This window comes from Heterocephalus glaber, unplaced genomic scaffold (assembly GCF_053883595.1).
Source record: "Heterocephalus glaber isolate CG9 unplaced genomic scaffold, H.glaber_assembly_v1.0 deba00001561, whole genome shotgun sequence".
NCBI classification, from domain to species: domain Eukaryota; kingdom Metazoa; phylum Chordata; class Mammalia; order Rodentia; family Bathyergidae; genus Heterocephalus; species Heterocephalus glaber.
This window is the reverse complement of record NW_028258349.1, coordinates 11824833-11848398: the sequence shown is the minus strand read 5'-3', so window position 1 is coordinate 11848398 and position 23566 is coordinate 11824833. Positions and strand designations below refer to the sequence as shown.

The window sequence follows — 23566 nt, the reverse complement described above, 5'->3', positions numbered from 1 at the left end:
TGAGACAGAGGAAACATCATCAATACTGCAGGCAGGACAGCTGGGCTGAGGGCTGTCACCAACACCGAACAGCGCCGACAGCTGCCGGCAGCTGCTCCCCTGGATGTCCAAGTCTCTTCACACCCTCCGGCATGCAGTGAGCAGGGTCCTGCGTCCCACACAAGAGCTGCAAGAGCAGCTACTAAGCAGACAGAGGTGGCCCAGCCTCCTGACTGTCCACTCTGGCCTGGGCACTCCTCCACCCTCTCCTTCAGAGCAGCTGTGGGACAGGGAGGCTGTGGCCCACGTTTGGTCAGGTGCTGGAGGAGGCTCGAGGGCCCACACTTCCCACCCTCCATGCCACACACTGAGGGGAATGAAACACAGAGCCTGGGTGCAGGCAGGGCATAGAGGGCCCAGCCTGGAGGCTTCACAGACCCAGGACACAGGGCCTGTTGCTGGTCCTCTTCGTGCAGGAAACCCGCTTTGTGGCTCCATCATAAATTACCTCTAGGCTTCAAGAGCACATGTGCCTGCTCACAGAGATGGAAACACCTTTCAAAGTTCTTGGGTTAAACCCTGCGTGACATCCACAGAATTCAGAGCTAGGAAGGAAAAAGCTCCAGGCCCAGAATAATTGCTCCCACAGGGAATGTCTTTTTGCACCAGCATGTAAAAGGTCTGGATGAGAATTTTCTAAAACCCGGCACCAAATCTGGGCAGCATAATCACAGCTGTCTGCCTGCTCCAGGAGCCAGACCAACATCCCTGCCTGTGGAATAATTCCTCATTAGATGCCCCCAGGATGGGCCATAATGCTTTCCAATGGTCAGACGAATAGAACAGAGCCCCCTCCAACACTAGGGGCTCCTTCAGAGACTCGTCAGGAAAGAGGAAGAGGCTCCCTGGAATGGGAGTGGGGCAGGACCAGCTCAGAAGGCCCAAGGCCTCTAGCAGAAGAGAACTGACCAGAACAGAAACTGACACAAAACATGAAAAAGTCTCTTCTTTCCCTAGAGCACTCTCACTTTTCTTGAAATACATGACCCTTTTGATTCTCTTCTTTTTATTCTTTTGATAGAGATACCAGTATAAGAAATCTTTCTCAACTAGGGAAGAACCAGCAGCCCGAGCATGATGAAAGGGGCCTCAGTGCTGGGGGAGGTGTCAGGGAGGGATGCGGCCTGCAGTGTGTACCCAAGGACTACTCAGCCACCACCAGGTCACTGGTCTGTGGGATTCCAGCCTACAGTTACAAGCTATGCAGATTTTCTAGAAAAGGCCGAGAAGATCTCCTGATTTTAAATCATTGACTCAAATTAATCAAAACAACAATGAAACCTCCCCATTGTGTGGGCCAAAATAAAGCTCCTGTGCACTGGGTTGAGCCTAGAAGCTGGCAGTTTACAAACTCTGGTCTTTGTCTTGCTAGAAAATTCTTCCTGGAATTTCCCCCCATCAAGGCCTTGAGCAGACAGAAAGGCCTTGGGAGGTACACAGAGGCTCAAGTCCAGCCCTCAGGGGCCCCAGAGAGAAGGCAGCCAATTAATGAGGACTAGGCCAAAGCCAACTCCAGGCACCCAGCCCACTGTGGAGAGATGCCTCCTAGTGGACCACCCAGTATAGCTCACTCCAATCCTCAGCTCCTCAAAGGCTCACCTTGCACAGTGCACCTGCCAGGCCTTTTCCCCCTTTCTTCTGCACCTGAGCACTTTCAAAAGGGGTCCTGAGGACCATTAGACAGCTCTTGGTCAGTGTGCAAAAGGAGCAAGGGCAAGTGTTACTGCAGGAAAAGGAAGGAACTTAGAGCCTCGGCCCGTGTTTCTTGGAATCCTCAGAGGACAGCACATCTAGGGAGCAGAGGCATAATTGTGACAGAGAAGGAGTCAAGTTACAAGTGCATGCAATTAGTGCAAAGTAGAAGAGGTGTGAGGTTACAAGAAATAAGTGCAGAAGTGGGAATTACGTCAGAAAAGACAACAGCCCCAGCACCATCCGTAAGCTACAGTGTGTGATAAGAGGAATTAAAAGAAGGCCCTGAGGTGAAGACAAGTATCACTGCTCAGGTTAAAGACATGGACCCTGGATTATCATGCAGACTCACAGGGACAAGCCCATGCTGTTGTGCATGGTTTCTTATCCCAGGGGCAATCATATTTCCTTCTATAACTGAGAAGAAGCCACAGAGGCAGGGAGTGGAATCTGTCCAGGGTGACATGATAAACAATTATGTCACAGGTCTTAGATACCATGACCCAAGGGGCTAACTGCTTGCCCTGGGGAGTGACCAGTGGGACAACAGACAAGAAACACAAGAGTGGCTACTGATCTACCCACTGTAGTCAGACCAGCATTACTGGTAGCCCACCCATCCCTGACTCCACAAGCTTGTCCCATAAATGGCCTCGCCAGCAAGCTGCCTCCTCCTCCCACCTTGTCTGGTCTCTGTGTTAAGTGTGACTGTTTCTTTGTCCACCTTTCACTAACCTAAGTCCAAATATACCTGACCTGAATCTTGCCACCTGAGCTTTTGGGTCCTCTGAACCCATCTGGGCCACCAATTAGTGAAGAACTTGGAGGCTAACGAAGGCCCAGCTTGTACTCATTCTCAAGGAGCCTGCCTCTGCTTGGTCCTCCCAAGTGGCTGACACACAGGTGGAATTCAGACCCCCAAATACAGCCCAAGCCCAAGATCCGTAGGAAATACAGTTGCTCTCAAGAATGAAGAATCATACACAAGCATCCAGGCAAGGAAATTTAAAAGTTCCCTAGCAAGAGAAAGAATATGATTTGCCTAAGACATCTGGCCTTAAGGAACAAAATTTCAATACCCTAAATTAAAACCATTGTTTATGTAGGAGATAGCAAAAGACACTCACATATAAGACACTCAAAGTATTGAGTCAAAGCTTAAATGAAAAACACATAAAGAAAGGGAAAACATGGTACAAAATAGAGGTCTTTAGTAAGACAATGTTATATTTAAATATTTGTGATTAAAATCATTATGATTCAATGCAAATGTGGAAATAACTGACAGAAAGAGAAGTTAAGTGATTAAAAACTTGAAGGCGGAAGGGAAAAGGAGATACTGGTAAGAAGATCATGCTAAATTTCTAATTTTTAAAGAAATGAATTGATATTAATTTTTTTAAACAGGTAGACAACAGAGAAAGACAGGTCATTATATCCTAATTTAAAGTCAGTTCTACAATAAAAATGGGATGCATAAGACAGAGAATGAAGGAAACTTCATAAACTTTCAAAAAAAGAGAAAAAAATTTAAAGCCATAAAGGTTAAAAAAAACCCAAAAACCCAGGAACCAGAAAGTATCAAATAACTGTATACAAGAGAACCAACATATATTTATCATAGTAAATGTGTAGTTTTGTTTAGTTTTTTTTTTTTGGTACCGGGGATCGAACTCAGGACCTTGCACTTGCAGAACAGGCAGCGGCACCACCAAGCTAAATCCCCAGTCCTATCATAGTAAATGCAAACAGCACTCCTAACACAGGGAGGCCCTCCATTTAAGGTCCATTTAAGTTGGAATAAACTCCAACTTATAAGCAACCAACAACAAATCTTAAAAATAAAGGAACAGGAGCCAGGGATTTAGCTCAGTGGTTTCGCCACCTGCTGCGCGAGCGCAAGGACCCGAGTTTGATCCCTGGTACCATAAATAAATAAATAAATAAAGGAATGAACAAAGATACACCAAAAAAAGTAACAAAATATTAATAGCAATATCAAAATCAGATAAATTCAGATTCAAGACATGGATTAAATAGGTTAAAAGGTTTCTTGTAAGACACAAAAAGGTAATATAAATAATAAAGACATAACAATCACCAATGTGTAGGCTCAAATGATGCTTACCATGGAAGTGGATAAAAGAAAATCTATTAAGATTCACGAAAAGGAATTCACAAAACCACGCCTTCTGATCTAGAGCAAATGTATAAAAATAAAGGAGGGAGAAGAAAATAGCAAAAAGATAATAGACTTGATTAATGTACATCAAAGTATAAACTCTAAAAATAAAAATTAAACTTTCCAGTATTCCATAAAATATTCACAAAAGTTTTTTTAGACCACAAAAATTTTAAAAACCAAAAAAATTTACACAAGTCACATTTTCTAACTACAAATGATGATGAAATCATTAATAACAAAAGTTAACCAAGAAAATTCCAACCACATCAATCTAGAAATGAATTAGTTCATTGACTGGTCAAAATAACAAATCAAAACTTTGAGGATATAGCCAAGGCTGTGATCAAAAACAATTTAGCCAAAATCTATTTATTCCCAGAAACCAAAAAATGACTCATCTAAACAAGTTAAAAGATGGATATTCAAAACAAGCTTTAGGAAGGGAGGAGAAAGGAGTTAATAATAAAACTGGAAATCAATGAGCTAGACAAACAGTAGAGTTGAAAAATAAATTTAAGAACAGATTTTATGAAAAGATCAATAAAATAGATACAATTTTTGCAATGTTAATCAGTAGAGAAAGAATATGAATACTTAATTGGAGTAAGAAAGGAAGTACAATTAGGGATACAGAGAAGATATTTTTAAAACTTAAAAGAATAAAATTTGTAACTTAAAATCCTTTGTGAAACAAAAATTTCTTGGAATCTATATTGTATTAATTCCAAGAATGATAAAGTCTGAATAAAACAACTGAAAACGAAAACCTGAGAAGTGATCAAAGAGATTTTCCTCAGGAAACAAAAGGTTCTGATAGTATCAAAGAAGTTCTTTATATTGTCAAGGAACAGCCAGGGCCTATTCTTTCTACATTAGAAACAGAAAAATGTGGGGAGCTTCCAAAAACATGATTGTAAAAAAGGTGTTCTCAAGATACAGGTAAGAGAGTTTTTTTAAAAAGACATTTATAACTCAGTCTCATATTTTGAGCTTGTATAAAATGCTAGGAAAAAACACCAAGAAAACACCATCATTATGATGCTCAGTAAATGTCAAACCTATTCTATCCATTTTTGTGTAAAATACATGGGGTGACAGAAGCATAAGGTAAATGTTTAAATTAAAAAAAAAATTTATTACACTAAAAGACACATCGCAGGGGCCAGGGATTTAGTTCAGTGGTGCCGCGACTGCACTGCAGGTGCAAGGTCCTGAGTTTGATCCCCGGTACCAGAAAAAAAAAAAAAAAAGACATTGCCATTAATCCCCCTCAAAATACTCCCTATTGCTTCAAACACACTTAGCCCATCATTCTTGCCACTTCTTGAAGCAGTTCTGGGAGTCTTCTTTTGTGAGTGTCTTTATGAGGAATGATAACAAATGAATGCTGCTGCTGAGTGCCATCCGATGGAAAGGCCGGCTCGTGAACATATTACAGTCTGTCATCATCCACCTTATTTACTGGATCTAGTACTATGCGACTTGTGGCTCTTCTCCAAAGTCAAAATGACCATAAAAGTTAAATGTTTTTAACCAATTCAGATCACCGAGGAAGCCAAAACAGTGCAATTAAAGACACTCATTAAAAAAGGACTTCCAGAACTGCTTCAGAAAGTGGCAAGAAGGATAGGTAAATGTGCTCAAAGTAAGAGGACGTAGTTTGATGGGGATTAATGGCAATGTGCCTTTTACTGTAACAGATTTAGAAATTTGATAAATACTTTAAAAGAATTTAAAGATTTGATAATTTAAAAATACATATAGTATCTTTTTTGATCACACCTCATACATACATATCAATTCATGAGATCCTCCAAACCATGTACGACGTGTTTAGTGTTCTTCTTCCAAGATGAGGAAACTGAGATACAGTGTCATCAATTTTCCCAAGGTCACATAGCTGGTAAGTGGCAGAGCTGGGACTCAAAGCCAGGACATTCTAACCACTATAAAACACTGTTTCCTATTTCAGCTTATTGACATGGTAGCCTACCATGACAATGTACAGTGTGTGCCAGAATACCACACTGGCTCTACAGCAGGAAGTCTAGTCATCAAATTCACCTAAGGTACACCTGGGCCCAATCCTGGGGTGATTCTCCAATAATAGGAACCAAGGCTCCTCGAAGAAATGGCTGCCTCTAGGGTTTGAGTATGGAAAATGCAAGGTGAACCTGGGAGTACTTTGCAGTGCCAGAAAGGAGGGAAGTGCTCAGGAAGCAAAATGATGGGGGTATATTAAAGGGACATGGGAGCCAAATGAAATGCTCAAAGTTAGAATGATTTGGGCAACAAAATAAGTAGCACAAGATTGGACTGTAACCCAAAGCATAAAATAAATATCCATGAATTTGTATAGGTATAAGTAAAAAAAGTTGAACTGATAAAAATGGTTAAGAAGAAACATCTTCTGTATAAAAGAATTATAAACAACATATGTAGATACTCCCCTCAAAGGCAAGGAACATAATTCCCCACTTCTGACATGTAGGGCATGCACAGTGACTTCCTTCCAGAAAGTACAGTATGAGTGAAAGGAGGGAACAGTTACAACAGTGGAGAAACCAGATAAACGCTACTTCAGCCAGGTGGTCAAGGTCAACATCAACAGAGACACGTTATGCTGACAGAACATGGCCTTGATATGCTGTGATGGCGGTAGTACTCTACCTCTGTGATCTTTTTCCTAATCACCCAAAGCTCCAGCCTAACCATGAGAAAAACTGAAATCAAAAAATATACTTCAAACTACCCAAGCAAGACTCCTCAAAAACATCAAAGTTATCAAAGGAAAGTCTGAGAAACTCACAGCCCAAAGAAGCCCAAGGTGGCACAACAACTAGATTTATTATGGTCTCCTGGATGGGATTCTGGAACAGAAAAAGGACACTGGGTAAAAGCTAAGGAAACTGGAATAAGTATGTGTTAGGTAACAATGTACCAAGGCTGTTCATGAGTTCCATAATAATATTAACAACGGGGAAAGATGGATGGAGGATATGTGTAACTCTTACATTCCTTTAACTTTTCTGTGATCCAAAATTGTTCTCAAATAAAAAGTATATTAATTGCTACACACACACAAAGCCAAGGGAGGTGCTAAAAAGGCAGCTGATAAAACTAAACATCTTTTCCCGATAAAATCTCTAGCAAGGCAGGAAGAAAACACTACTTCCTTAAAATCATGATAAATATTTATCTAAAATCAACAGAACCTGGTTAGTGATGAAGTACTAGAGGAAAATCTATAAAGGTGCTTGCTGGCACACTGTTGTTTAATTTGGTTCTCAAGGGGCAACTCTTCCAGTATTGAAAAGACAATGTCTACTTCAGTTGGCTTTGCCCCCAAAGCCATAATTGGGCCTGTATTAACCAGGCTACCCATTTGCAGACAGCCTTCTCTCTGGTTCTTTGTCTACCTTTTTAGCTGGACCCCAGGCTAGTTTGCACCTTAAATATGTCCATTTATCAGTTAGGCAGAATATATTCTTCTTACATAGGGATTTAGCTTGACATAATGGTAGCCATCTTGACTTATTACCACCATGACTGCCCCTGGGCATCCCTAGTTGGTTTTCCAGAATATTTCCCAGCATCCTATAAATAGACAAAACCACTAGAGTGATATGTGGAACTTTATAATTAGATCCTGATGCCAGAGCACAGTGGATGGATGTGTGGGACCTGCTCTGCCAGCATGGAATAAAGCCTGCCTGAGCTCTGAGGACTTCTCCACCCACGATAGCCAGGGCTCTTGGAAAGGGTCAAATGCCCAGTGGTATGGGCAGCCAGGGTACAAGACTCAAGAGGCTGCCTTTCTGGATGTCAAACTGAAAGGGGTTTCCTGTGCCCTCTTGTGGTGGGCTGCCAAGGAAATGCTGGCAGGAACCCCGTATCAAGCCATCAAGGTGAAGAGAAGATTTTTCTACACCCACATGTAGAGTCTCAGTGGGCTATCTTTTTCGAATCAGCTATGTCATGTTCTCACCCCTCAAGTTGGCCCATGGAGAGATCCTGCACGTGCCATGGATGGTGCAGAGCCCTGGCCAGGGACTGTGACAAGACTCATGGAGAATGACCCAGTACATCTATTCTTACAGTACATTTATTCTCCCCCAGGGCCCATCAAAAGTCCAGCAATTTTTATGGGGGTGGGAAAACTGAGGATGGTCCACTGATACCCAGTCTTAATGAAACCAGATTAGACCAGACTGTGCCCAGCCATCCAGAAATTCAGAAACTGTGCATCTCCAGAACCTCCTGGAAAGAGAACAGAAACCTCCTGGTGACATCCACCGCCACCACCAAAACGTGGATGTCCTGGCTATGGCTAGAGACACACAGGGCCAGGTCTGATCATGTGCCTAGCAGGAGGACTGAACAGAGCAGGGCAGTGTGAGCACGAAGAGATGGCTCCTCAGAGATGACAGCAGTATGCCAAGAGGAAAGGACAGACAAGAGGAAGGCACTGATCTGGGCAGGCTCATGGTCTCCAGGGAGCAGGAGACACGACGGAGGGGCCAGTGCCTGGCTCCGGGGTGCGGGGGGAGCCTGCTGGGGGAGGGGCGCTCAGGGTCCACAGGACCCATCTGCTGGGCCTGCCTGTGTCCTGCAGCGCTGCCCCTGCAGGGAGTGCAGCAAGTGCTGTGTGCTTGTCTACAGACTCTACCTCTGACTCCTTACTGGAGCTACAGTCTCTGGTTCTAAAAAAGAAAAGAAAGAAAGAAACTGGTTCCAGACCAGAGAGCATGACAAGGGTTTTGCAACCTGCCCTGCGTGAACCACATCAGCCACCTGAGACTATTTCCTGGCTTGGATGGAAAACCCATGTGTGGGGCTGGACGGTGGTTTTCTAGGGGTGCGTGTGGTGTGCGTGTGTACAAAGATGTGAGGGCACAGCATGCGCATGGGTATATGTGGCATACTCTGCGTGTGTGGTGTGTATGGTGAGTGTGCGGTACTTGGTGTTTGTAGATGTGTGTGGTATGGGAAGTGTGGCGGGTGTAGTATGTACAGGGATATGGTGTGGTGTTTGTGTGCTGGTGTGCGGGCAGTATGGTGTGTGTAGCGTGTGTGTGGCAGGCATATGGGTGTGCAAGGGGTGGTGTGTGTACGTAGTACGGAGTGTAGTGGGAATAGAGTGTATGTGTGATGAGGGTATGTTGTGTGTGTGTGGTGGATATATGCTGTGTATGTGTGGTGTGTGTGGTGTGGTATATGTGGTGTGTGCGCCTGTCCCTACCCGCCCCCCTCCCATTTAGACTCAACACGGATACTGAAGACACAGAATTGTGACTCACTCCATCTGCCCAAAGGGCAGGAAAACGCAGAAAGACCTTTAATAAAAAAAAAAAGCAGCACAGCTGGAAAAGTTCTTCATTAACAAAGGACTGAAAGGAAACAGGAAGCTACTATTATGGGCTGTTGCTGTGACAGAGAGTCCATAAAAAACCCAGGCCTTGTCTCAGGACTGAGACAGGGTCACATGTTTGCCAGGGGAGGAAGATGAGGCCACAATGACCCTACCACACCTCACAGACCTTCAGTCTTTCCAACGGCTTGCATGACTCTCCACCCCAATCCAAGCCACTAGGAAAGGGCCCAGAGTGCCTCCTTCACAGCTTGGAGAGAGAGAGCATAATTTCAATTAAGGTCCCAGGCTGTCAAACACATCAAGTTATTAATCTCCTTGTGGCAAACGTGAACTAGGGCCTGCTTACACAGCCAATTGAGCATGCTCTAAATTAGTGTTTGCAGGTAATTGATTCAGCTGCCAGCCCCATGCCAGCCAGCTACAAGCCGGTTACGCCACTAACATTAAATAATATGAGGCGGTAAAACGAACTGCCTGATTGGGCCTGCAGTCAGATGCTGTTAGAGCCCGATTTACCCAAACATTAATGTCTTATTGGTTTAACACAATTTACTACACCTCAATTTTAGAAAATGATTTTCATTTCCTCTCAAACCTTGCTCACAGGCACAGCATGGAGCAGGAGGTGTCTTCATAAATGTCATCAGCTAGCTTATTCTTTTAACACGCTCTCGAGATTATATAACAAATCTTTGATAATCAATAATAATAATAAAAGGCTAGGCTTAGAAACAGGTCTCCTGGCCAACATCTCTGAATCTGAGCACAGGGTCTTGGCGGTGTCCCTGTGCCCCACTCTGACTTGCAAGGCTCCTGGCCCTTCTTGCCTGGTCCCTCTATGAGGCTAGAGCTGGACATTCCCCAGAGAAGGTCCAACAGGTCTCAGGGACAAGTGCCACGTGTGCAGAGTGCCACCAACACACACAAAAGAGCAGCTTGCTTCCTTTTAACCTGTGAGCCCATGGTCTGCACAGCAGTCTGGCCGTTCTGACCTTCCCAGGCAGCAGGCCAGCCTGTGTTAAAGGGCTATGCTCCCTGGGCAGCCAATACCACACGCTTTAGAAGACTTTTATTCCCAATCAGTTCAGAGAACAATTCTGAAATCCCCAGGGGGGGCAGAAAAAAATAGTTCAAGACCCTTTCTTCTCCCTTCCGTCCATTCATGGAACCTACCAGCTGTGGGTTAGTCACTGGCCAGATGGATGACGTGTGGCCCCTGAGAAGATTCTAGGCTCTCGTGGACACAGATGCAGAGTACACCACAGAGTGACGCAGCAGTGACAGGGAGGTGTGTCCAGGGTGAGAGAGCTCAAGGCAGAGAGTCAGCCTACCTCAGGCTGCAATGCGCCCGAGGTCCGAGCAGAGGTATCCCCTCCTTGGTCAGGCCAGGGACACCCCAAGACATGACGATGTTCATGAACAACCATCTTCCCATCACCTGTGGGGGTGGCACTCTGCTCCACCTGTCCTTCAGGCACAGGCTCCTCCATCTCTAGGTCTCACATCTCTGCCTCTATTTTACCCTGGTAAAATAGGTCCCACCTTCCCACCCCACCCCTCTCTGAGCTCTAACCTCCTAGGGACACAAGGATCTGATGGCTACCAGCCAGCTGAGGCCCACAGACAGGCACTGGTTCCCCTGCAGATGGGCAATGGCATACAGCAGGGCACAAGCATGAGCACGGCTGGCCCATCACACTGAATCCACCCGCCCAGCACCTCTGGGACAGCCGCTCACATCTTCAGGCCTCCCAGGTGCTCTCCTGGCTGCAGTCTCCAGCTTCAGGCCACTGGTCCACAGAAAAGGCAGCTGCCAGGGAGGCCAACCTGGGGGCGCAGGGAAAGGAGCTGTGGGAGGACAAAGGGAAGCTCTCCCCAGAGTTCAGTGCAACAAGGACTCCCTTTCCAACAACAGCCACGTGCAACATGTAGAAGGCCGGGGATTTAGCTCAGTGGTTCCGCCACCTGCGTCACAAGCGCAAGGTCCCAAGTTCAATCCCTGGTACCACCCCTCCACACACACACACACACAAAACCCATCTCTCCTCTTGTTTGAATCCTAGCTTGAACAATCCTACTCCTAAAGGATAGTTTTTGGCCAATACAGACTAAAAATATTGGTGATATAAAGGAATTACAGTCATCCCTCAGTTCAAAGGGGAATTAGTTTCAGGACCTCCTGCAGAGACCAAAATCCTTGGATGCTGAACTCCCTTGTATAAAATAGCACATTATTTGCCAATAAACTATTTGCATCCTCCCACATACTTCAAATCATCCCTTAGTTACTTACAATACCTCGTACGAAGTAAATAGCTGTTATACTGTATGCTTTAGAGAGTGATGACAAGAAACAAAGCCTGTACATGTTCAGACAGGTGTAATTGTTTTTCTACAAATATTTCCAACACTTGCTTGGTTGAATATGTGATACAGAACACACAGATATGAGAGTCAACTGTATTGTTAATTTGGTTAGATGTGATAATGGCAGGGTGATTATACCAAGGGAAAAACACCCTCATCAATTGAGACACCTTCTGAAGTATTTATAAGTAAAATGACATAATGATGTCTGAGATTCAGCTTTAAAACACTCCAGCAAAGCAAAGCTAAACAAATTAAAAAACAAAACAAAACAAATAAATTGATCCTATTCTACTTCTGAAATTTCCCTGTAGAAGGAATAAAAAAGACCTCCATTTCTTGGACAGGGTATGGGGGAGCGATTGGCCAGGCCCCAGACCCACAGCCCACATGGCCCTGCCCACAGACTGTAGCAGGGTTGGGCTTGGGGACACTATGGAGGGAGGCAGCTCAGGAGCCACTCCAGAGCCGGAACCCCTGCAGCTCAGGGCATGAGGCTGCCAGCATGCAGCAGATGGCTGTGACAAGCTATTCTTGTTCCAATCTCTTGGTTACTTTTATTTGTGGCATCGGCAATGGGTCACTATGAGTCAACTCAGCTGAGAACAGGTTTCTGGGGCAGTGCCAATCTGAGGCGCTGGGGTGGCCCCACAATACTCTTGCCATCTCCTCAAGGGGGCTGAGACCCTGGGAGTTCCAGACCACACAGACCCCTCTGCAGCAGACCTGGTGGAGGCAAAAACTGGGGCTTTTTTTGCCACAGGCCCTTCTGTGTCTGCCCTGGCCTGACACAGGTAGGACTCTGAGGACATTTGTTACATGTCCCCTCCAGGATGCCACAGTAGCAGGGCAAGGTCACTTTAACCTCATACTTCTGGGGTATGAAGGGAGAAAGGTGGAGGCTCATTGCTCAGAACTCCTTTTAGGGTAAGACTCTGAAAAAAGACCCCCATCCCCAAGCCAGAGCCATGTGGACGCCAATGTCCATGCTGCTGACCCCACATACACATAGGCCTTCATCCCCACACTGATGCAGGAGGGAGGTCAGAAGGGCTGGGCAGGTGTATGAGTTTGTTCTTTGTTACTGTAACAAAATACCCAAGGTAGTCTACTTTATAAAGAAAACAAGTTTGTTTAGCTCAGTTTTGGAGGCTGAAAATTCAGTTAGGCAGCCCATTGGATGGGTCTCTGGAGAGGGCCTAACAGTGGATAGCATCAAGGCAGAAGAACAAGAGACCACACTATCAGACAGAATCCTGGAGAGCTGGGTAGGGCTAGGCTTGCTGTTTTTATCACAACCCTCTCTCAAAACTAACTCAGGACTTACAAGATCAACCTTAATCCTGACAGCAGGACCCCCAAAGACCCAAAGACTGAGCCCCCACTAACCCCCACCTCTTAAAGGTCCCACCACCTCTCACATCACTACGCTGTGGACCAAGCTCCCAACACATGAACCCTTGGGGAAAATCACATCAGAACCATAAAAGAGAGCAATGAGAACCAGCATCCCCCACAGCCAGCTGTACACAGAGCTGAGGGCACCTCGGGTACACTTGAGCCCTGCAAGGTGGGGAGGAGGTGGTGGCAATCAAGCTCTTGCAGAGCCAGGCAGGAGGTGGAATAGCAGCTCTTTAGTGTCCCCTCCCCAAAGCTTCTGGGTGGTGTGGTCACTGGTGAGAGATCCAGGAAATGGAGGAAGAGGGTGCCTAGGGCAGTGTAGGTCTGACTCAAGGGCTCTCTGAGCCATGGGTAGAAGTCCGATGACTCCTGGGTCCTGGAGCAGGCTGAGCTGGTGGCCATTCCCACCAGGGCAGGGCAGCCCCAGCCAGCACCCCTGGGTGCACTGGGTCACTGTAGGCCTAACTGGAGCCGAAGGCCAATGGAGCTCTCCAGAGCTCTTTATGATCCACTTAACCAGCCCTCCATCCAGTCCTCCAAGCGCAGTAGACATAATGGAGGTGTTTATACATAAAAACGGCAAGCTGTTTTACTAGTGGCTTTCAGGCTCACAATAGCAGCTATTTGGTAAAGTTTCCTGCAAATTGCAGAAACAAAGTTCAAGAGTGGAAAGATGGGGCACTAAACCACCCAGAAAAGTAATCAATGACCATTACCATCAAACACTCTGCCAAGAGCCAGGGAGGTGGCCATGGCCAGAAGAAAAATAATCTCTGCCCAGGACCCCAAAGCTGGCCCCTAATCCCTACTCAATCTGTATGCAGCACTGCGGAGTCTCATCTGTTACCTGCTTAGGGAACATAAATTACTGTTTTTCACATTTTAATCTTTACCCAGAGAGACACAGCTTACCTTTCCATCTCATATTCTTTCATTCCCACTTTTACAGCCTTCATTACCTGGAGGATGGATATTAAGCAAAGACATTTGTATTAAGCAGGTAAGTAACACAGCCTTATACATAATGTATAGCACTTCAGCAAACGAAGCACTTAAAGAAAAAAAGGAGGGGGAATGATATGTGCACACAGTGGTGAAGAAATGTGACAAATTGGAACTTTTAAATGCCCTCAAATCCACAGTGTTTATTTAAACCACTATGGAGCACTTCCATTTGGAAACCAATAAACGCCAAGCTCTGAGCTACAGCTTGAAAGCAGTAGGCAGGCTGAGCACAGCAAAGATTTGACCAAGATGTGCCTGGTAAACAACCAAAGCTAAGAAAGTGGTCAGGACTATTTCTGAAAGGTCTCCTTTGCCTGACTTTTATCAAAGAGAAAATTAACTCATAGAAGAGATTATACAGCCATCAATCACCTTTGTCCATTTCCTAACACAGAGCCTTGAAGGTCCCTGAGCAGACACTGGGCTACCTCAGGAACTGAGCTATCCCAGGCACCCCACTGGCATTAAAAATATAAACTTTATTTGGTCTCATTCCTCTGTAAAGTGGGAGATTTGGAAGCAACCATGAGAAGATGTACTCAGACAACACATGATGGTAATTAAGTGTGCTGGGATTAGTTAAGGACAAAGATGCTTTAAAATGAACTGGAAACTGCCAGGTTAACAGGAAGGAGAGCCCTACCCTCCTGGAACTCGAGACCTTCTGAAGGCAAAGTCCTTCAGGATTAATGTCCACTACTTTCATGAAGGTGGGTGCCCTAAGCTCAACAGCTGGGGCAAAGCCTCTCCTGTCCCTGCCCTGCGCCCACTAGGAAAAAGTGTCAAGTGAGAAACTTTCTGCCTCCCTCATGGTCCTCCCTCCCCCATGGTCCAGACTTGCCCATTCATCCCCATGCAGTTCTCTCTTTTTTTTTTTGTACCGGGGATCAAACTTGGGTCCTTGTGCTTGTGGGGCAGGTGGCAGAACCACTGAGCTAAATCCCCCGCCCTTCCCATGCAGTTCTCCTGCCCCACATGCAGATGCTACTGCTCAGCCACAGCCAGTAACAACTCACCTCCCTGTGGGCCTCACTGGAGATACGATTGGTGTAGCGCAAAACCTCCAGCTCCATGTCTGTCTTGAACACCCGGCTTCAGGAAAGAAAAACAAAGTGGCAAGTTAGTGACCTCTAGCAGGGGTTGGAACCCTCCAAGGAGACCCAGCACAACCTGATGGTCTGGAATCCAGGCCCCAAGCCTTAGGAGTCATGCACTGCCCTGAGTGGTCATCACTCAAGAAATGCCCAGGCGGTGAGGGGAGCAGGTGTTCTTTCTGCCCCACACCAGCTAAGGGCAAGCAGGCTGCTTTCAGTGACAAGAGCTGAAAGCCACAGTGGGTGGTGGAAGAGGCCCAGCCTCCACAGCTAGGCACACTCTACCTCCCAGAGCCTCAGTTTCCTCATCTGTAGGAGGGGGATAAACTACATGACAAAGGATTTGGACCTTAATCTTAAGGATGCTGCCTCCAAGGGCTCTGCCCAGTTGGCTTCGGAGAACTCTCTCAGTTCCTTCCCAGGGATATGAGGTGTCTCAGGTCCCTGCCTGCAATAGGGCTGGGTGGACAGTGACAGGCAGCAGTGCAGGCTACAGCCATTTCTGGCCTATGTGTGCAGGAACAGATGTGGAAACAGCAGACAGAAACCAAAGACGGGGCTAGACACAAAGAGCACGAGGCAGCGATGAAGGACAGAGTGGGTGTGTGCAAAACCAGGGGCCTCAGATGTGCCTTCTGCAACTTGACTCCAGGAGGTTCCTTGGACCCCCATAACAAACTCGTGGTAGCATGTTCAACCCTGGTTAGGTTTCTGGTCCCTGCACTCAGTCTCATCCCCAGGTAAAACTCATATAAACACTTGCTTATGCCTCTACCCATTTCAAATAACTAATGCCAGGTCCATAAGCACATAAGTCACTGAAGGCACTGGCCCAGAGACAGATCTTGAGCTCCAACCCCAACTCCACCCTTTCCCAGTTGTGGGCTGAGAGCCTTATTCTGTGCCTCAGTTTACTCATCTATAACGTGGAAATAATAACATTGTTTGCCCCATAGGGCTGCTGTGAGAAGTAAGAGTTGCACTTTTAAGCAACAAGGGCAGTGAAATAAAGTACAAAGCCTGGAGATACTGCCTCATCCGCATGACCACTATGAAGCCAGATGGATCCACTGGCATCTTCAGGTAGGCTGCCTTGATTCTCATCACAACACACTACTATCTGTCAGGTGTGGTGTCACTCACCAGCAATCAAGGCAATCTGGAGGCCTAAGGCTGGAGGAATACAAGTTTGAGTCTGACCTGGACAACTTAGTGAGATCCTGTCTCAAAATAAAAACTTTAAAAAGGGCCAAGTATGTAGCTCAGTGCAAAGGCCCTGGGGTGTCGGAGGGGTTTTGGTTGCGGGACCTCATGGATTCCAAAATCTACAGCTGCTCAAGTCCCTTATATAAAATGGCAAGACATTTGCATATAACACAGATATCCTCCTGTATAAATGAAATAATCTCTAAATTACTTATAATACCTAATACAATGTATATGTGATATAAATAGTTATTCTGCTGTATTATTCAGGGAATAATGACAAGAAAAACGATGCTGTGCATGTTCAGTACAGACAGAACCATCATAGGCCTAACTACAAAGTCCATGAACAACATGGCAGGTAGCAGTGCTCAAACAATGCTGGAGAGAGGTGGGGAATCTGTGAAACGTAGAGGCTACAGCAGGGTGTGCTACACAGCACTTCATTCACATGGGCTTGGTGGTCAGCACATGACATGTTTAAGTCTTGGTTTCTGCTTTCTGTAGTCTTTTTCTTTTTCCCCATCATGGCTGGTTGGATCTATAGATATGGAATCCAAGGATATGGAGAGCTGACTGTATTTTCAAATATTTATATCAGGTCTACAAAGCTAAACAAGTCTCAGGAAACAAACACAACCTCCCTCTTTTAAGTTGCCACTTCCTGGGGCCTGCTCCACACAGGTCCTGTGAGTGGCCGGGGATACTGGCTGCACTGCCGGGACTCAATTCCTGCAAGATCAAAGCACTCGTCCCCAGCTGCTGGGAGTGCTGGCCGCCAGCCAGTTCTGTCAGGTCTCCTCGACCTGAAGGAGGGAAAAAAGACCCAGCTCCCTTGATTCAACTGGGGGCCTCTCTGCTACGTCACTCTAGCTCCAAAGCTCCTTCAGGATCAACTGAGGCATCTTGTGACTGCTTCACAGCCCAAGTCTGCACCTGGATTCCACCCACATTGTGAGCCCAACAGCACTCACTCATACACATCCCACCCACTTGCTTGGAAACCCAGTCATCTAGGGAGCCCAAGCTGGCACAGGTATCATCACCCCATTTCACAGAGGGGAAAACTGAGACTTAGCCAAATTGTATCACTGACTTCCTCTTCCTTGCATTTCACAAAAACATAGATCTCTATTCCCAAACTATTAAGCAAATATAAAAGGAAAATAGTCCTTTTTATACATTAAAAATCTCAGAAATGGGGGAAAATATATGAGAAAAGGAAAAAAAGAGACAGAAAACAAACCAATACAGAAAATAAAATGATACAATGGGATATTTTTAGGAGGTGGAGTTGACCCCAAAGTAGAATAATTGAAAGAAAGCCCAGGATACACTCGATACCAACTCTAGAAGGCAATTAGTAGAAATTAGATCTCAAAGTTTGTGGTTCTGAGAGCATCCACAGGAAGAATGGAATGGATTCATCTCCACATATAAAATCAAAAGAACAGTTAAAACTCTTAGGGATATGATGAAGGTAAATTTTTCTTCTCTCAACAAGAGAAAAAAAAGGCAAATATAACTCCAGGAAAGACATAAAACATGTGTGGAAGCTATCCTGATTTCATCTGGTACCAAAATAACATCATGCAGGCTATTTTCCAGTTCAAAGAAGGGAATGTAACCCAGCAGTCAATCTAGCATCAATGGTGGTAGGTCAACCAAATACTGTTTGTGTCCTAACAAACTGTAATTAGAAATATACATGACCTAGGATGTATGCTATCATGTATTTTAAAACATGCAAGACTTTAGATCTAATTTTCAGTTTGTAAGTAATGTGAGGATAGAGGAACAAGCTAACCACCACCACAAAGGGAATTGCTACAGAAGTCCAGAAAGTAGAACATTCTGCAGTGCAACCAGCCCAGCCTCTTCAGTAAGTTAGCATTATGGGTACAATAATCCTAACAACCAGGTAAGATATGGGAGCCACACTGCACCTGGTAAGCACAACTGGGGAAATTCTTGCTTATGAATACTTTCTAACTTTCTTTCCAATACATTTATAATCAACACATAATAATTACATGTATTTATGAGGTATACTGTGCCATTTCAATATATGTGTACAATGTGTAATGGTCAGAGGGGTGTTGGGAACATTTAAAATCTTCCCAGCTATTTTTGAAATACACAATTAATTGTTGTCTACCATAGTTATCCCACTGTGCTATGGTACATTAAAAGTGATTCTTCCTATCCAATTGTATCCCTGCACCTATCAACCATCCTTTCTCCACCCTTTCCTCCTCAGCACCTTTCCCAGGCTCAGTTATATTTTCTAACTTTCAACAATGTACATGTGTTACTCTTGTTACAATAAAAGAGTTTTTAATTGAAAAAGAAAACTATGCTACAAACTGAAACAAACTAAAATACAGATATGATTCCTCTACAACTGAGGATTATCTAAGGGAAAAAAAGGTGAGGGGAGAAGTAAAACAAAATTATGATGTGTTATATACATATACCAACTCCCCATAGTGAATATAGTCATACACACTGCCAATACATAACTAATAAAAATTTTAAATTAAAAAAAATAAACATTTAACAAAGACAAAAAAAAATCTATATACTCATGATGCTCCTAGGAGCCTCTTCTCAAGGTCCTGGGATGGTGACTTTGGACTCATAGAGAAGGAGCTGTCATCCTGACAACAAATGAAACACGTTCTAAGGCTTTTTCATACCCTTTAAAGTTAGCTCCTCCTACAAAGAAGTTAAGATTTACTGATCATATAAACACAATGGAAATGTTAAGAATCCTGACAAGGAAACACTGACAAAAGCCTGGAAATGAAGGCAGGAGTCAAGGGCAGGGACCCTCTGCGGCCTCAGCTTACCCAGTGGGAAAGCAAAGTGAGCAGAGTTCATGGAGGATATAACGGAGGATCACATGCATGACAAGATGGAAAAGGGAATCAAGGAAACAAGAAATGAGCACACCATTGAAAGCAGGGTGGGGCCAGAGAAGTGTGAGCAGGGTCGGTGGTTTGATTTTAATCTTCCTTACACTGGTTTTGTACTATGGAGTTTTCTATGCAGTGCACATATTGCTTTGATAACACTTTTAAAATTTTAATGAGGTGCTACCATCATGGCAAATATCTATTCATTCATTCTGCCTTGTTATTAAGGAAGTGTCAATTTGATGTTCCTGGCACTGGTGAGGAAGGAATGTCCTTTCTTCACCAAGCTCAGAGGCTCAGGAGAGAGAGAAAGCCTGCAAGGAAAGATAATTTCCCAGTGGGAGGAGGGCTGCCATGAGGGAAGAGTCCAGATGCTGTGGGAAGAGATGACAGGAGGACCCAAGCTCATCCGGGGACGGTCCCAGTGAGGAGGCCTGTAACACTGAGACCTGGCAAATGGGCCAAGGGTTCTTAGTGCATCCCCCAATGGCCAGCTCCACTCCTCTGGTAATGGTGACCTAACTTCACCGAGCTCCTCTGTGGCCATCTTTCCCACTCACACTCAAGCACCTAAAGATCAGCAAGGCCAGAGTGTCTGGCCTTGGCCTTGGGACCTGGCCCTCTGTCTAGAGGACTCCCTCATCCATCTCCTGTGCATCTTCCTTAGTAGAGAGCCCACAAGCTGCCTCAATGGAGACCACCCAGCACAGAGAACCCAAGGCAGCAAAGCCAGCGGGCAAGGCAAGGGCCTCTGTGGGGTACGGACTCGGGGTGCTTCCCTGCCTCCATCAGAGACAGCCAGCCCCTGGGGACTTGATGGAAGCAGGCACTGACTCACACTGTCTCCATGACGCCACACAGCTGGGACAGCCAGCCATTTGTCACTGCAAAATGAGGAAGGCACCTTGCAGACTGCTGCCACCTTCTGAAGACTATAAAACCTTCTGGGTAAGGTAGAAAAAACAAACCTAGAAGCCCAGAAAGACTTTTTACAAATGAACCTCTTTCCTTTCTTGACGAGGCAGATCCTGAGGCCTGACTGGGAGCTGTTCATCATGAGGAGGAGGACGACTGTGATTCCAGGGCAGGGCACTGACAGAATGCTTATTCCTGTTCCCTGGAGAGGGAGTGTCCAGAGATCCTGGAGGGACTCAAAGAAGCAGTTCAGGCTCCCGAGGTCTAAATCCATTCACAGGATAAACTAGTGACCACTGTGCCTCATTCCCCACTGCTACCTTCCATGGGAAGCAGGGTGACGACATGGGTGGAACCAGGCCCAAGCTGCCCATCTCTGCTTCTCTGTCCCCTCTCTCCTTTCTATTAGGCTGAACTCTAGCCCATCCTCTAGCCATGACTCTTGTCAACACTTTACACTCCCCAGCCCTGCACCCATCCCAAGGTCCACCCTGGCCTAGTCTGTGCCTGCTTCAGGGATGGCAGGCAGATGACTACAAGTTCCTGGTCACGTGCCTCACCTGGCCTCCATGGTACCTCAGCCATACAGGAGGTCTGCCCTCAACGTCCTCACCCCTTTCCACCCCTCACCACACTGACTCCTCAGCAGATGGACAGACTCTGCTACTCCACAATGAACACAGGGATGGGCCACCTTGCCTCTCCTGCCCCAGAGTCCCAGGGCCCTTCTATCCGGAACATATTCTCTCTTCCTCATGAGGGAGGTGATGCCCTCCTCCTGAATTGGTCTGTCTGCCTCTTTCCCTGCTTCTCTCAAACACACACATGCGCGCACACACACACACACACACACACACACACACACACACAAACACGCTTAGGCCCGGGATCCCAGCTCTACTTCCTCTATTACTTGCTAACTTCCCAGCTACTCCATGGCCACTGAAAGAGCTCCTCTCGCTGAAAATGCCTCCCCTAGCTCACCCCCACCCCCACTTCCAGCCAAGCTCTGAGAACAGCTCTTATGTTTCATTTCAAACCTCTTCTCATCTGCTGCTCCTTGAGACCAAGGCATGACCAAAAGCTGCCATTCCACCTGCACAGCTGTGCTCACACCCTCCTCTTTTTATCCAGACCCTACTCACTCCAGCTGTACCAGCCTCCAACCCCACAGCAGCTGGGAGTCTTGAGTGCAAATCTCCATGTTCTCTTACTGACAACCCTTCAATGGCCTCTAGGTGTCCTCAGGATGAAGGTAAAACTCCACATGGTGATTCCTGAGGCTTCACCCAGGCTGCTTTCTCTGCCTGGAACTTCCTCCTGCCTTTTTTGTTTTTGTTTTTGTTTTTGCTCCTGCCTCTTTCTCCTAAGCGGCCTCCACGTTTCCAAGATTAGGGAAGGCCTCTCTCCATCTCCCCACCCTACACTAAATCCCTTCTCTGCACACTCTGGGCATTCCGTAGGAATTCTCAGAAAGCAATCACCCTAGGAATTTCTATTAAGTCTCTTCCAAAAGTCCGAAGCCCTGGAGGGCAGGGTCCCACCATGCCAGGGCACACTGGCCCAGAGCAGGTACACAGAAACTATGGCTTCTGCTCCCTCACTGGAAAACATTGTATTTCCAGCAAGGAGAGCTAATGAGGCCCCTGGGGTAAGCTGACCAGGACGGGTGGAATGCTGCTCTGCCTGCCCTATTGGACAGTGCAGGCCCAGCTGCCTGGGGCCCCAAGGCTTCCCCAGCCTGCACAAGAAAGAGGAAGCCCAGCACTCTGGACCACCCAGGAGCCCACACTGGAGGGTTCCCCACCCTGCCTCCAGCTGAGTGTCATCCTGCTGGAGATAAATGGAGACAGCCCAAGAAGAACCAAGACTGGATCCCACACTACACTCTTTCAACAGCAGAGAAGACGCAGGTTCAGCCCTCGAGACCCTGAGCCCTGCTTTCTTTCCTGATTTGTTTGTGGAAAGTGCACATGAGGCCCCTAGCTAATTTACAGAGGGCATTTGTTTAGTCTCATTAAAATATAAATATATAAGAATAAGCATAATCTCAAACAAGATGCAGGAAAATTATTCCACAAAGGCAGTTTTCTGATGAAACTGCTCTGGCCAGGCTTTGGACTGGTCCAATTTAATCTGAGCTTGAAGATGTGCTGACTTGATTATCTATCAGTGGGTGTTCAGGGTCTGCAACTCTGCCTAGGTGCCAGGCAGAGAAGGGCTGTTCCACTTGGCTCAGTTATATCTCCAAGACACAAGCCCAAACACTATTCTTAAGATTACTGCGGATGCTATTCATGGTGGCACCTGCTTATAATCCCAGCACTCTGGAAGGCTGAGGCAGGAAGATTGTAAATTGGAGCCCAGCCTGAGCAAAACTTGGTGACTTAGTGAGAACTTGCCAAAAAAGGGGCGGGGGGGGGGTGAGGGGGGTGGAGATATGGATCAATGGAAAAGGCCCTGGGTACTGGGGAAAAAATTTACTGCAGAAAATAATAAGACTGTCCAGCACTCTGCGCAGTCTCTCCCCAACTGCTACTTCTGCAAATCCTGAGCAAACAGGGCGAAGAAAAGGGGATTCTCCAGCCCACTGGCCTCAAGGGAAGGGTCCTCAATGTTCTGCTCTGTTCCAACCTCACCTGCCCAAGGAGGTGTGGGGTGGCTCTTGGAAGTATAATCCACAAGGTTGATATCCCCATGAGAGGACAAGGCCACCTCCTCCAGGAAGCAACACAGGATTTCGGTCAGGACAGGACACCACAGGGTGCCCCATAAGAATCTGAGACAAAGGTGGCTCCGGTTCTCCAGACAAGAAGAGGAGGTGCCTGCAGTGTACTGGAGCTGTGGGTGCCATCAGACTCACACAGTCGCCAGCCTATAGCCGTGCCTGTGAGCACACAACTCCGAGGTGGCAGCAACACCTGCAGCAGGAGGCTGAGGGAGCCACGGCTGCTGCCCCACCCATCTCCCACTACAGACCAGAAATGACAAAAGCTGTACTAGGCAGAGATTTATTTGTGCAATCTTTTTTTTTTCTCCTTAAATATTCACAGGTCACAAAACTGCCTCTGGGCATTAGACCTAGGATTAAGACATCAATTAACTGAGGTCTGAATGCTCCACTGATTAAAATAGTAGCAAGACAGGATGAAGTATTTCCAAACTCAGTCTCTAAGCATCAAAGTGCCACTGTGTCGAATGAAACTCATTGAAAGGGCCAGGAATTCCACCTCTCCTGGAGACAAATGTATAGGGAATGGTTCTGCGGGCACGAGTTCAATACCACAGGACTCCCCCCTCCCCCAACCATCCCTTCCACATTCAGAGACTGAGTGATAAAAAGGATAAAATCCAAGAACCACAACAGGAC

At 46.2% G+C, this 23566-nt stretch overlaps 1 protein-coding gene across 1 annotated transcript in view; it reads right to left on the bottom strand.

The window, feature by feature from the left end:
* The window catches only part of Pepd (peptidase D), a 121774-nt gene that overhangs the window by 55088 nt on the left and 43120 nt on the right, over positions 1-23566 (bottom strand). The window contains exons 8-9 of the mRNA XM_004858914.3: positions 15080-15155; positions 13971-14017 (exon numbers count right to left, since the gene is read on the bottom strand). Of these exons, the coding sequence (XP_004858971.1) occupies positions 13971-14017; positions 15080-15155 (123 nt within the window). The remainder of the gene's footprint in view (positions 1-13970; positions 14018-15079; positions 15156-23566) is intronic.